The sequence below is a fragment of the Musca autumnalis genome, unplaced genomic scaffold, assembly GCF_047663935.1.
Source record: "Musca autumnalis isolate F117 unplaced genomic scaffold, ASM4766393v1 scaffold_4, whole genome shotgun sequence".
Classification (NCBI taxonomy): Eukaryota; Metazoa; Arthropoda; class Insecta; order Diptera; family Muscidae; genus Musca; species Musca autumnalis.
The window spans coordinates 20,544,461-20,557,458 of NW_027411977.1; the positions used below are offsets into that span (position 1 = coordinate 20,544,461).

At 36.5% G+C, this 12,998-nt stretch overlaps 1 protein-coding gene across 16 annotated transcripts in view; it reads right to left on the bottom strand.

Moving 5' to 3' along the window:
- Positions 1 to 2,985: 2,985 nt before the first annotated feature.
- LOC141403360 (uncharacterized) overlaps positions 2,986 to 12,998 on the bottom strand; it is a 167,409-nt gene continuing 157,396 nt past the window's right edge. For 6 of the 16 annotated variants that reach the window (XM_073985667.1, XM_073985659.1, XM_073985668.1 and 3 more), the window contains 5 exons: positions 11,419 to 11,490; positions 11,081 to 11,269; positions 10,501 to 10,991; positions 4,359 to 4,574; positions 2,986 to 4,289 (listed from right to left, as the gene is read on the bottom strand). In XM_073985667.1, coding sequence (XP_073841768.1) covers positions 4,103 to 4,289; positions 4,359 to 4,574; positions 10,501 to 10,991; positions 11,081 to 11,269; positions 11,419 to 11,490 — 1,155 coding nt within the window. In that variant the 3' untranslated portion in view covers positions 2,986 to 4,102. The remainder of the gene's footprint in view (positions 4,290 to 4,358; positions 4,575 to 10,500; positions 10,992 to 11,080; positions 11,270 to 11,418; positions 11,491 to 12,998) is intronic. The other 10 variants (XM_073985671.1, XM_073985663.1, XM_073985672.1 and 7 more) reach the window with 5 other exon arrangements.

Here is a 12,998-nt window from a genome sequence, read left to right on the forward strand (position 1 = left end):
TTAGAAATAAATGTGGCGAATTATATCGAAATCGGTTCAGATTTGGATATGGGTCCCATATATATGTTCGCCCGATTTCACGAATTTGCTGCACCAAACACGCTATATACGTCCGATTTTGATGAAATTTGGAATGTTTGACTGAATTCGATTGGATATAGCTCCCGTATATATTTTCGGCCGATTTCACGTATTTTCTGTACCAAACACGCTATAAATTTCCGATTTCGATGAAATTTGGAATGTGTGACTGAATTCAGTCTAGAAATAAATGAGCCAAATTATATCGAAATCGGTTCAGATTTGGATATAGCACCCATATATATTTTCGGCTGATTTCGCGTATTTGCTGCTCCAAACACGCTATATAAGTCCGATTTCAATGATATTTGGAATGTGTGACTGAATTCGGTCTGGAAATAAATTTGCCAAATTGTATCAAAATCGGTTAAGATCTGTATTTATGTAGCTCCGATTTATATTTTACATATTCACAGTGGTGTAGGGTATCATATAGTCGGCCCCGCCCGACTTTGATCCTTTCCTTACTGGTTTTTAATTAGTAAACAAATTGTTTGAAATCATCTTTTGTAGAAGAATTAAGAATAGTGCTCTGCACGAGTTGTCCATCTGATAAATTTTGGTATTTATTTTTGTGGTTTTCCAATATATTTTAATAATTATTGCCTAAAAATTATTTTAAAATTGATTTGATTTTATTTTTATTACAGTGTTGTATTTAAGGGGTCGATTATGGATGGCAACCCAACTCCAGATGCGTTGCCGACAGCAAATTTAATAATGTTTTACAATTGAACTAATAGCAGAAGGCTCAAAACACTTATATTGAATGAATTTGACAAAAATATATCTCGTTTCACTTATTTTTATTGTGTGATTTTCACTTCTGCAACGCAACTTCAGTTGAGTTGCCATCGATAATCGATCCCTAACTTGCTTTGTTGTCTGTTTGTTCAGTTCAGTTTTTTAACACAGTTGCAGTTGACAAATCGAACTAAAAGCTTGTACACATTTCAGATTTGGATGACAATACATGAATATGAAACTAAAACCAATATGGGTCAATTTTTCCTATAGTCCCCATGTGTATATCAGTACCACCCGATTTAAGGTATTTTGAGGTCCGAATTGGCTGTAACTTGGCATTTGGAGTTCCCAATGGCACAGAAACTTCAGATTTCAGGCATTTTAAAGTTTTTATCTGTAATTTGGTTATATAGTTCTAAGTGGTCAATACTTTTATTTTAGAAGTTTTTCAGGAAGAAGAAAAAACATTATACCACTTTCTGTAATAAAGATTTGTGGGTCTATCTTGTATTGCCACTAAACTTGAGTTGCGTTGTCAGTTGTCTGCGCGACTGAGACGAAATGTTGTACCATTAATGTCAACTCAACTGGGTGGTCGATAAACATGTTATCGATCAGTGTTTTTTCAAACTTGTGACCTCTATTCGCAAAAAAAAAACATTTTAAAAATAATTGCGCTTTGGATAACTCTTTTGTGTATTCTGGACAATATTTTAATATTTTGGCTGAGTTTTCGAGCAAATTTGGAAAACAACCCAAGATTGGAATATAGCCTGCCCATTGAATCTTCGCATCGTCAAGTTTTATTTGCTGTCCCAAAAAATGATAAGTTCGGTGGAATTATTTTTTGATGATGAAGAAAATGTACAGGACATTGCATCTGTTAGAAGAAATTTGAGGGACAAGTCGAATCCATGATGATCATGTGGAAAGATCTGTATAATCAGTAAATTATTTCAGGTTTAAGGCGTATTTTCGATTGCCAAAGGATGCCGTAGTTTACGTTGTGGAAACGTTAAAGGATGACTTCAAAGTAAGTTACAGATCAACAGCAATACCCCCACTTTTAAAAGTGTGCGCAGCGTTGCGATTCTTTGAGGACGGAAGTTTCCAAAAGTCCCATGACAATGATTTCAACAATTGCATGGCTCAATCTACATTGTCGAGAGTATTGAAGGAAGTTGTCCACTTGATAGAGGACAAATTGTGTGTTTCGAAGTTGACAGAGGAGGAAAAAAGGCAAAATAAAAACCATTTTTATTCAAAAACGAAATTCCCTGGTGTAGTTGGCTATATACATTATGGGTCCAAAGGAGGATGTTCGTCATTTGTACTTAAACTGAACCTACTGTATTTGTCACCAAATTCATTTGCAAAAGATTTGCTGATGTCCGCACCAAAGGCGATAAATTCACTTATTGTGATGGACCACCACCAGCGTCGTTGAAGTTTATTTTATTTTGAGGCATTTTCTTTTGCAACTTTGCTTTAAAGTGAATCCAGGCTCTGCCACTCTTCAGGTGTTCGTGTTGGAAGTTCATGGCTGTTTAAACTGTCCGAAATGGTCCTCCACGCTTCATCCGCTGTGGCTTTGGTTTCACCAAAACTCCCGAACTCCTCGGGCTAAGTTTGGATTTTCACTCAGTTTATCAATTAATATTTCGAACTGCTGCTTTGTCGTTATTTTCACCATATTGATACACAAAATTAATTAATGATGCAAAGAATCAATAATTGTTAACAAAATGTTTATTTTTTCCTTCTATTTTACTTCTTGTTTCTTCGAAAATGTTCACTGCAACTGAAAATTGGTGGTTGCTGAAAAACAGCCGCTTCGTCAACTGAGATTCGCAACTTCAGTTGAGAGTTGCCATACATGGATCAATTTTGACAACTGGCAACGCCACTCAACGACAATTGTTATCGACGATCGACCCCTTGATCATGGAGGTAAAAATAGCATTCTTCGCTTCAATTTTGTTTGATTCAATTCCATCGCGCTTGGAAGATAATTGAATATCTTTGGATTTACGACCTTTTCCTCGTATAGTTTCGAATTTTTGAAACTCTGATCCGAAAGGTACGGTTCAAAACACTGATCTCAATTTGGCATGTATTTAAAACCGCACAGTCTGTCAATTGAATAAAAAATAGTTGTTACATTTGTTTTGTTGTTCTTTTTTATTGTAAATATTACCTTAGCGAATAAAATAAAATTATGTTTTTTTTCTTCAATAGGAATAGTATATTCAATTAATGTTAATTTTAAATAATATTCATATACGCACAATGTAAGAGAGTGTTGTCTGTCTGTTTCAATTTATATGTATGTATGTTTGCGTATATTTATATTAACACGTAATAATTAATATTTTTTGCCAATACGAATATTTCTTTCTGTCACTAAGCTATAAAAAATTGGCAATTTCCGTTTCATGTTTTTGTTTTTTTTTTTTTTTTATCTTTATCAAAGTCATCATTAGAGTGTATCGGATCATAGATAAAATTACTCATCGAGTTAACTAACTGAACATTGGGTATTGTTATAGGTATTTTAATTTATTGTTATTGGTAAATATTATCAGTAAATTTAAATTTTTGAGTTCTTTTTAGAAAATATCGATACGTTTTTTGTTTGGTTTTTAATTTTGTGTCTGTTTTCAACGTTACAAAAAAACAAAGATCAAATATAATATTATTATGTTTAGTTATTTTTTTGTTTGTTTCTAATTTAGTCAGACTAACAAAACAAAATTCACACAGTGTTCCATTTTGAATATTACTAATAATAATAGTTAGTTAATAAATATAGAGTATAAAAAAAGAATGATAATTGCATTAAATACGATAAATATAAATGTCTGTTTGTAAGATTATAAAGTATTTATATTTATATGAAGGTATAAAATCTACTTTAAATTAATTATAAAAAAAATAATAAATTAAAAAAGGTCTTTTACTTGTTTTCAATAATACTTAAAGGAATCTCGAAGTGGATGAGGAAACAGATAGAAATAATATCAAATAAAATAGTCCAACTATTTTGTTCAGTTTTTAAAAAATATAAAAGCAAAAATAGAATTAAATACAATAATGGTTAAAAAATGGTTTTCTAATTTTCTCATAGAAAATTATTTGGAATATAAATACAAGGAAGGATCAAATATCCGTTCTGTTTCTTAAAATGTTAAAAAGTTTGTTTGCTATAAACTTGTGGGCGGTTGACTTGGCCCTGCCGTCCATCGTTCCATCCACTCACTGCTTATCACACACATCAATCACTGGCGGCCGATTTACCCAACAACGGTACCGTCAGATCCACCATATTAGGATATACCAAATATTTATTCACAGCCTCACACAATTTTCCCTCAATGACATTCGTGACAATACTCCAATCCACAGATTTATCACCCACAGTAGGACGTGCTGTTAGCCAAAGGCGTGGCGGAGCACGAAACCTGTATTGAGAAGAAAAAGAAAAAACAAATGAAATAGAATCTTATATTGTTGATTTAAAGAATACTTACGCTAGCCATATTCTATCCGAAGGCGGTGGTGGTATATTTACTGTAACCCTCGATACCAGACCGTGCAAGTCGATACCCAATGTTATGGTTGTACTCATATTTTCCATTGCTCTCTGGACATAGGATAATTCCGTGGCATATTGGAAAAAATTGGAAGTGGCAATGCGATCGACAAATTTAAAAATACGTCTAGCATTGCCGGGATTTGTGGAACTGCTGAAAAGAGAGGTAGGGAGAGATTGAAGGGTAGATGTGAAATAAATAAGTAACATGAAAAAAAAATCGATTATCTTATTATCTTGTCTGTAAAAGCAAAGAAGTAAACATGACAGCTCAATATCCTCGGACCATGACTGTACAAAATATCAGCACGGTGGTTGCCACCGTGGTACAATGGTATGCACAACCGCCTTGCACGCTGAAGGTCGTGGCTTCGACATCAACATTTTCAATGGTGGCAAAATACCCCTCAGTGACATTGGCGACATTTCCTGAGTATTTCAGCAATGTAAAACTTCTCTACAAGTGGTGTCTTAAGACACGCCGTTCGGACTCGGCAATAAACAGCAGGTACCATATCATTGAGCTAATATGAATCGGGGTGCACATATTGATATGAGAGAAGTCTCCCTTGTCCCGTATGGGATGTTTGTGGAACAATTATAGACGAACAAAGTCCACAATCCTTTATATATTCCAAAAAATTAAGGGGTTTTGGTAACTTTCGGGCCATTCTCGAAAGAATTTTTGAGACTAAAACTATAGCGTTGTAAAAGAGACCATAAAAGTACATGCAATAAAAATCAGATTTTAACTGCACCTTTGTCGGGGTCCATATTGGTTTCCCCTAAACCAAAATTATACAGCCGTACTCATGACCATAAGGACAATCCGCTATTAAAAGTTCAAAAAGATCCGCGATGTGGCCTTAAGCTGAATTTATGGATTTTGTACTTTTGTTGAGATAATAAGACCCTATTTTCTCAGCGGAGGCGGCAGTACTTGGAGGTTGGTCGGTGAGAATTGTGACATTGGAGCCAGAATAAGGGTCTGTTTATGTATGTCGATAAGAAAATGAATGCGTAAGAAACACTACCAAATTTAAGTGTGTTTCTCAAATTTGTTTTTGGTTTGAAGCAAAAGCAAAGGAAATAATATTTCAAAAACTAAAGTTTGGGTGTGTTTCATGCGCACACATTTTCGTTTCAAAATAAATAAACAGGCCCTAAGTGAGTTGTGGGCAACGGTTAAGTCACTCTCAAACCTTGATGCGCAGAGGTGCGCAAGATATTTTAATCACTACGAGAGCGACAGGGCGAAGAGAAGAGCACTACGTCGCACTGTGGTTCCGCCCGTGGACAATAATCGAAAAATTTATGTCGACAAATTTGATTGCAATTGAAATAAATATTCTCTAAACACATTAAATTTTATTATCCAGTATTTTTTTGCCAATTTATAAATTTATTTATTTATATTTTTTTTTTTTTAAAGGGAAAGTCTATAGTTTGCGATAAAAAGAAATCCAGCTGCCACCATCAGCCACCCTGTAAGTTATTCCCCTTATACCACGCCTGTAAAATCGCCAAAATTCCGAAAATCGGGAGGTACGTTTATATGGGAGCTATACCGAAACGGTGACCTATATTGAACATTTTTTGCAAGGAGGTATGGTGTTCCCTCAGAACTTAAAATGCAAAATTACTATATATTACTATACCTAAACGTGGACCTATATTGAACATTTCCTGCAATGTGAACATTTCTTACAAAATGCAAAATTACAGCCAAATCGACTGGAAAATTTGGCTAAAATCTTCAAAATTTAAAAAATCGGGGGTACCATTATTTGGGGGCTACACCCAAATGTGGACATACATTCATTAAATTTGTTTTTCTGCATATTGGGCTCGTTATAAAACTATGTTTAAAATTTCGAGGCGTTAACTCGATTAGAACTATTTTTGGCACTACTTTCCATACAAGTTGGACCACTGTGCGTCGCATTGGTTTTTTTCCTGCCGATGAAGAACCATCAATTTACAATAAATTAGGCTGCAAGTGCCCTTAGAAATGCTAAGTCATCCAAAACGTTGGGCCCTGACGGAATCTCCATGCTAATGCTGAAACAGGTAGGAAAATGGGCTACTGAAGCCAGGAAAAGATCCCAGCGAAGATGAATCGTACAGGCTTTGAGGCTTTACTCCCTTTCCAGTGTCAGAACTAACTATCCAGTCCCCAATCCTTCGCATGGGGTCCGTAAGTATACACCGCTACTAATATTAATCGACGACTCAACCAGAACAGGCAATGCGAACGGACAATGTGGTGGTGACTTACACTGTGCAACATTTTTAAGGTGATATTGTGCAAACAATTCGAACTGTGCATTTTTTGAAAGTACAGACCCAAACGACAAAAACCCCTATTTGGGTTTTGTTGTGTCAGATCCAGCTCGGATTTTATGGCCCCATCTAAATATGGTCAAATATTGCGTTTTTAAAGAAATTCGGGGCTATATCTCTGAAACCAATACGAATCTTCTTCTGACCTCTGAAGCAAATTTGTAGATAAGGACAAGAATAAAATATTTGGAGAAATAATGAACTCGAAAAACTACATTTATTGCCTCAAATTTCAAAATATATGCAAAAATTCCACAATTTTTATACATTTCGCAATGTTTCTCCCAAACCGTTAATTTTTTCTGAATATTTTCTTTTGGAAAAATATTCCCTGAAATGTAATACACAACTCTTCACATGGTACAATAATACAGGTAGCATTATCATGCCAGCTGATGGTAACATAATGTGTCAATTGCATTGAATTGATGTCAAATTTTGACATCTTATGTTGCCAACAATTGCCGATGCGGCTACCTGTGTATTTGTACCATGACTCTTCAGAACATGTCATTGTTGTAAAATTCCTCTATGCCGTTGTTTTCAGTACATTTTTCAACGACGAGTTAATCAAAATGTCAATAATGTAGTGAAATCCGAAATGCGAGAATAAACTGTTGGTGTGAACAGTGTTTGAAAAAAGTGTTGTAAAAGATATGATGCAAAATACCGCTGAAACAACATGAAGTAAGCATTTTAGAGTTTCAGAATGTTCTGAAGAATTGCTCAGAACATTATTTGGATGATTTTTGCAAAATGTTACTTGGTTCAATTCCCATAGTTTAGCTGATACCAAGCAGAATTCCAGAAATTATGTAAAAGGTTCCAATTTTTATCGATTTTGATGCCCTAGATGAAGTTTTTCTTGTGTTGTGTTTTCAACAGATAAGTTCTACTAGTTTAGGGCTACAATATTGCTAAAGACACCAAGGCCAAATTTCTATTCGTTTCTGAGATAAACGCCTGATAAATGCAAAAAAGTGTAGTTTTAGCCCGGTTTAGATGAGGCCATGTAGTCTAAATATGTACTTTCAAAAAATCCATACTAGAAGTTGTTTGCATTTTCAGTGTTGCATAGTGTTATCATAAGCCTTTGATAATGTCAAGCTTATTACACTGTTTGAGGACATCGAGTAGATCAAGCGTAACGGAATTCCGACTTCTTACTACTAGGGGACACATACGAAAGTATGTTCACCTCGTTCGCTCATGGCATAGCGATCTGCGTTAACACGAACATAAGTGCAACGCGATGGAACAATATGCAAAAACATGTCAGAACGCCGAATTGAGAACTGCAATAGGGTGCTTTCTCATGTCATCAATAGATAATCGGCTCAACTCCCTTGTTGTTGTTGTAACAGTGTTTGTTATTATGTTTGTATGTTCGTTCTTCTGTTCAATCTGGCTCTGGGTCTATCTCCAGTTTCAGGAAAGTGGCTGCTTCGATAGGATATAACCACTGATCCACTGAAGTTAGATGAGTAGGTTTGGCTGGGCAGTTGAAAAGGTGTTTTGTGTCGTGCGGGCCCATGCCCACTGGGCAGATGTCTTGCACGGCGCGGTCGATTACCGCCCAATAAGAATGTACGCGTCTGCAATATCCCGAGCGTAGTTGAGCCAAAACTACTCTAGTTTCTCGTGGCAGCTGACGCTCCTCAGCTGCAATAGATGGGGGATGTATTTCGAGGACTTTATTCACACTATATTTGCTTATGGCCTTAGCAACTGCATCCGTGTGAATACTATTTAAACCTGCTTGATATGGCTGTTGATCTAGGGGTTCTCTCCTATATGTTTGGACCTCCCTCTCTAGAGCATGAATATCCTTCCTGATATGCCTGAATGTGTCAGGCCTAGCCAGCAGATGGTGATTGAGATGGCTCTCACGGTAACACCCAACCAAGTACTGCAACGAAAGCATCTCATTGTGTTGCTTTACTGGAAGAATCTTTGCCTCCTCACGTAGATGGTCCACGGAAGACTTGAGGAGGCACGCTGTTGCTGTTCTCAGGACGGCATTCTGGCAGGTTTGAATCTTTTTCCAATTTGTGATACGAATCCCGGGGACCAAATTGGCGCCGCATAGTTTACCACAGACCGACCTATCGCGTTATATGTTGTCAACAAGGTTTCTTTATCTGCTCCCCAAGTGCTGCCGGCTAGGGACTTGAGGACCTTGTTCCTACTTTTCAGTTTGTCGCAGATAGCTGTGGCGTGCGCGGCAGTTTGTGGTCGGAATTCTGCTACCGTCGACCACGACATTCAATTTTCTTCCAAACTGCGATGTCCATGTGGTGAACAGAGTGGCTCACAGATGTCATCAGTATAGGTATCTGACGCAGGGATCGTGCAATCATCCGCATACGTTACGCCGTCTGGAGTGGGGAATATAGGAGAGGTAGAGGTTAAACAGTTCCGGAGGTATCACCCCACCTTGGTGAACTCCCTGTTTCACTCTACGGGGTTGGGACTTCTTGGACTCCCTTGTTGCCCACATATAATGCGATAGGTCAGTCTGTGGTAAGATATGCGGCGCTAGTGTGGTGCACGAACGTAAGTGCAACGCGATGGCAAACTATTCAAATTTGTCAGAACGCCGCCATGAAAGCTGCACAAGGACATATCATCTGTGGACAGTTTACATGAGGAGACGAAGATTTGTCCAGTACGACAATGACAAGCTGTCTTAGTTTCGTGCTTGTTCGGGTGTTTCCATGAGAGTCATCCTAATCACTATATGGTAGAAAGAACCACCGCCCAGGCATGCCAGGAGGGATCGTAATGATCTAGAGATAGATGTCCAACATTGCCAGAGAGAACCCAAGGTCCTCAAACCTATCAAATCGGTTTGAATATCATTCTCACAAATGCAGTCACAGATGTCATAAACAACTATCGTGTGATTTCGGTCCTCGAAGTACAACGAGAAACCAGATTAGTATTGGCTCAACTATAATCGGGATGATGCAGCCGTCTAAAATTCTAATAGGCAGGGATTGTTCACACCATGCAAAACATCTGCCCATCATGCGGTACAGACTCGCACAACACGCTGCGCCTTTTCAACCTCCCTACCAAATATGCTCAACTAAATCCCGTAGCCTTATGGTTACAACCCATCGAAGTAGCCACATTCCCAGACATGAAGATTGAAGCAGAGCCAGATTAAGCAGGAAAACAAACATACAAAATCATATGATATTACAACAGCAACAAGTGTTGTGGAGGAGGTGTCAGAAGGAATGGTATAATCTAGGCCACCTTGGAAGTTGATTGAAGAGTTTTTGGAGCTTTAGGACCATTATGTAAGAAAATATGGATTTCCCACTACAATATTATATATTTGCGAAAAAGACCACAATGACTGACTTTGGTAATAATTTTAAAACGATCCTCGAACAGCCCTTAAAATACAATTAAGGAAACAATTTGAAGTTGACCGATCTAGTCCAACTTCGAACTCGGTTTGAGAGAAATAGTGCGATGTGCAAAGCTTGGGCCAAGTTCTGTCGCACCTTTTGATAGTTATATGTGGTAAACGTAGAATTTTTTTAGAGATGTCAAGCCATTATGTCAGGAAGCATGAACTTGCCTCAGGAAAATATTACATCGTAGTAATCATAACCACGAACACTACCCTAGGTGAAAATTTCAAAACGTTCGTAATGCAATATGGCTAAAATATTAGAGTCTAAATTAAAATATATAAAATAATTCTCATAATTTCCACTTACCCTTCATTAACACTATTTGGATTTTCGCCCAATGAACCGGATATGGAACCCTCAGATTCAGTACTGGAACTGCCAGTACTTTCGGCATCACTATCATAGATTGCACTACCCGTTGGTAAGGGTATATCTAAAGGCAATAAATCATCATTGGAAAGAGCAACACCACCACTGGTGGCTCCAGCAACACCACCACTACCAGCAACACTTGTACCAGCCAAATCATTATTCAATAATGTTGAGTATTGAGGTGAATTTGACATTTGTGCATAATTTGGATCCGGCACATAATTACTGCTGCGGGCTGGACGTTTTAAACGTAACAAATTCAACTTTGTTGTAACAGTAATTTGACATAGACCTTCATAGGTAACATCCATGTCTAGCCAGAGGCCACGTTCATCCAGCAGAGGTTGGGAAACACGATGCAGCAGTGGAGGTTTATCACCTAAATCGATGTTTTTAATAATGACATCTTCCATAAAACTTGGTAACTGAAGAGAACAGGGAGAGAAAGAGAGATTTATTATTTAAAATAATAAAATAAATATTAAAAAAGTGAACGGTTTCACCCCATCCATACCTTTATGGAATTTAGCTTCTTTTGTAAAATGTCCTGCAGCTTTTCCAAAATTTGTTCATTTTGCAATGAACTAAAAAGTGCACGTCCAATCAAAACATTTGCCCAGACCACACTACCAGAGGGACCCAGAAACAGGGATTGATCAATACCCTTCCATAGTTCATTTTCATGACGTGCAGTACGTTTATGCTGAAAGAGTTAATAAATGAAAAGGTAACACAGGTTATTGTGGTTTTGAGGTTAGGTTCATATTTAATGAAAATTAATTAGTTAATTAAATGAATGTTTAAAATAACTCAAAGTTGTACAAAAAAGAAGATAACAAAAACAAAACATACACTCTTTTTATCACTCGATGTATGAAACACAGTTCCTTTGTAAACGGGAATTCTTGATTGTCTACAAGCTTTCTAAATGAAAAAAAAAAAAAATAATAAATAAATAAATAAACAAATAAAGATTTAAATGAATAAACAGAAATAAAACAATAACATTTAAGATGAATAAATTAGAATAATTAGAATAAATTAAAAAATATAAAAATTTTAATGAAAAAAAAATAAGAAATTTGATTATTATTGAAATGTTTTGGTAAGATGATTTTTGGATATTTTGAAAATGTTGGGATTTAACAGTTGCAACCTGTAATCCTTCTAGTTAAGCTTTGACATTTAACGCTATCTGATGACCTGAGTGCTCTTACTGAGCTGAAATGAATTTGTCATAACACAATTCGCCACCTTTAGTGATCTTAGAAAGGCCTAAATCTGTAAAACAACAATTTCACTTGGTCCGAACAGCTTCTCATGACCGTCTTAATCCCTATTCAGGTAAAATGGCTAAGATTTCAAAAAAATAATACCTACAACTGTTAGTTATAAGCACAAAATTTCTGGTGTTAGATGAGTAGGTTTGACAGGGCTATTGAAATTTTGCAGTGTGGGCCTGTATCGCATGCTGCGCAGATAGATGTCTTGCACAGTGCTAACAATTCTTGCCCTATAGGAATTGATGTGGCTTCTCCATTCCGAACGTTGTTAAACCAAAACTCGGGTTTGTCGTTCTTCAGCTGCGACAGATGGGGAATGTACATCGAGAACCGTATTCACAAGAAATTTGTTTCGCAACTGCTTCTGTGTACCGGATTGACCCGTAACCATAGTGTTTCGAACAGCGGCTGTCAACCCAGCATCAAAGCTGCTAAAACAACAACAAGCTATTCATACCTGTTTGATAGGCTTGCTGATCTTTCTATACCGTGAAAATCACTCCTGGAATGCCTGTTTTGGAGGCCCTGTCTACCATATGGTGATTAGGATGGCTTTCAAGGTAACATCCGAGCAAATACTGCAATGACAGCATGCCATTGTGTTGCCGTACTAGAATAACCTTCGTCTCCTCATGCAGATGGTCCACTGATAATATGAGCAGGCATCGTGTTGTAGTTCTCAGGGAAACAGGTTTGGATATTTTGCCATCACAGACCGACCTACCGCGTTATATTTGGTCTATAAGATTATTTTTTTATTTATTTATTTATTTTTCATTACTTTGCAATCGAAGCCATATGGATAACTCAATGGCCAATTCAGATATAATTACAAAGATTCCACCTTACTTCATAGCTACTCTATAAATAAAATATTAAACATTATTGTTCTTACAAACTATACATAAAAATTAAAAAATAATGATTGCATTGATTATAATTTGCCTCCTTTACATCATAACTACTCATATGTATATCATCAACATATAAAATAGGTAAGAATTAATATAGAATTTTCAAAAATATCATCGGTACAACCAATATTTTCTTCTTTATGCCATAGCTACTCGAATAAAAGTTATGTTTTTGTATTTTTTTTGTTTTGTTTTGTGAGGTTTAATAACAATGAGTATATATGCTATAAAATTT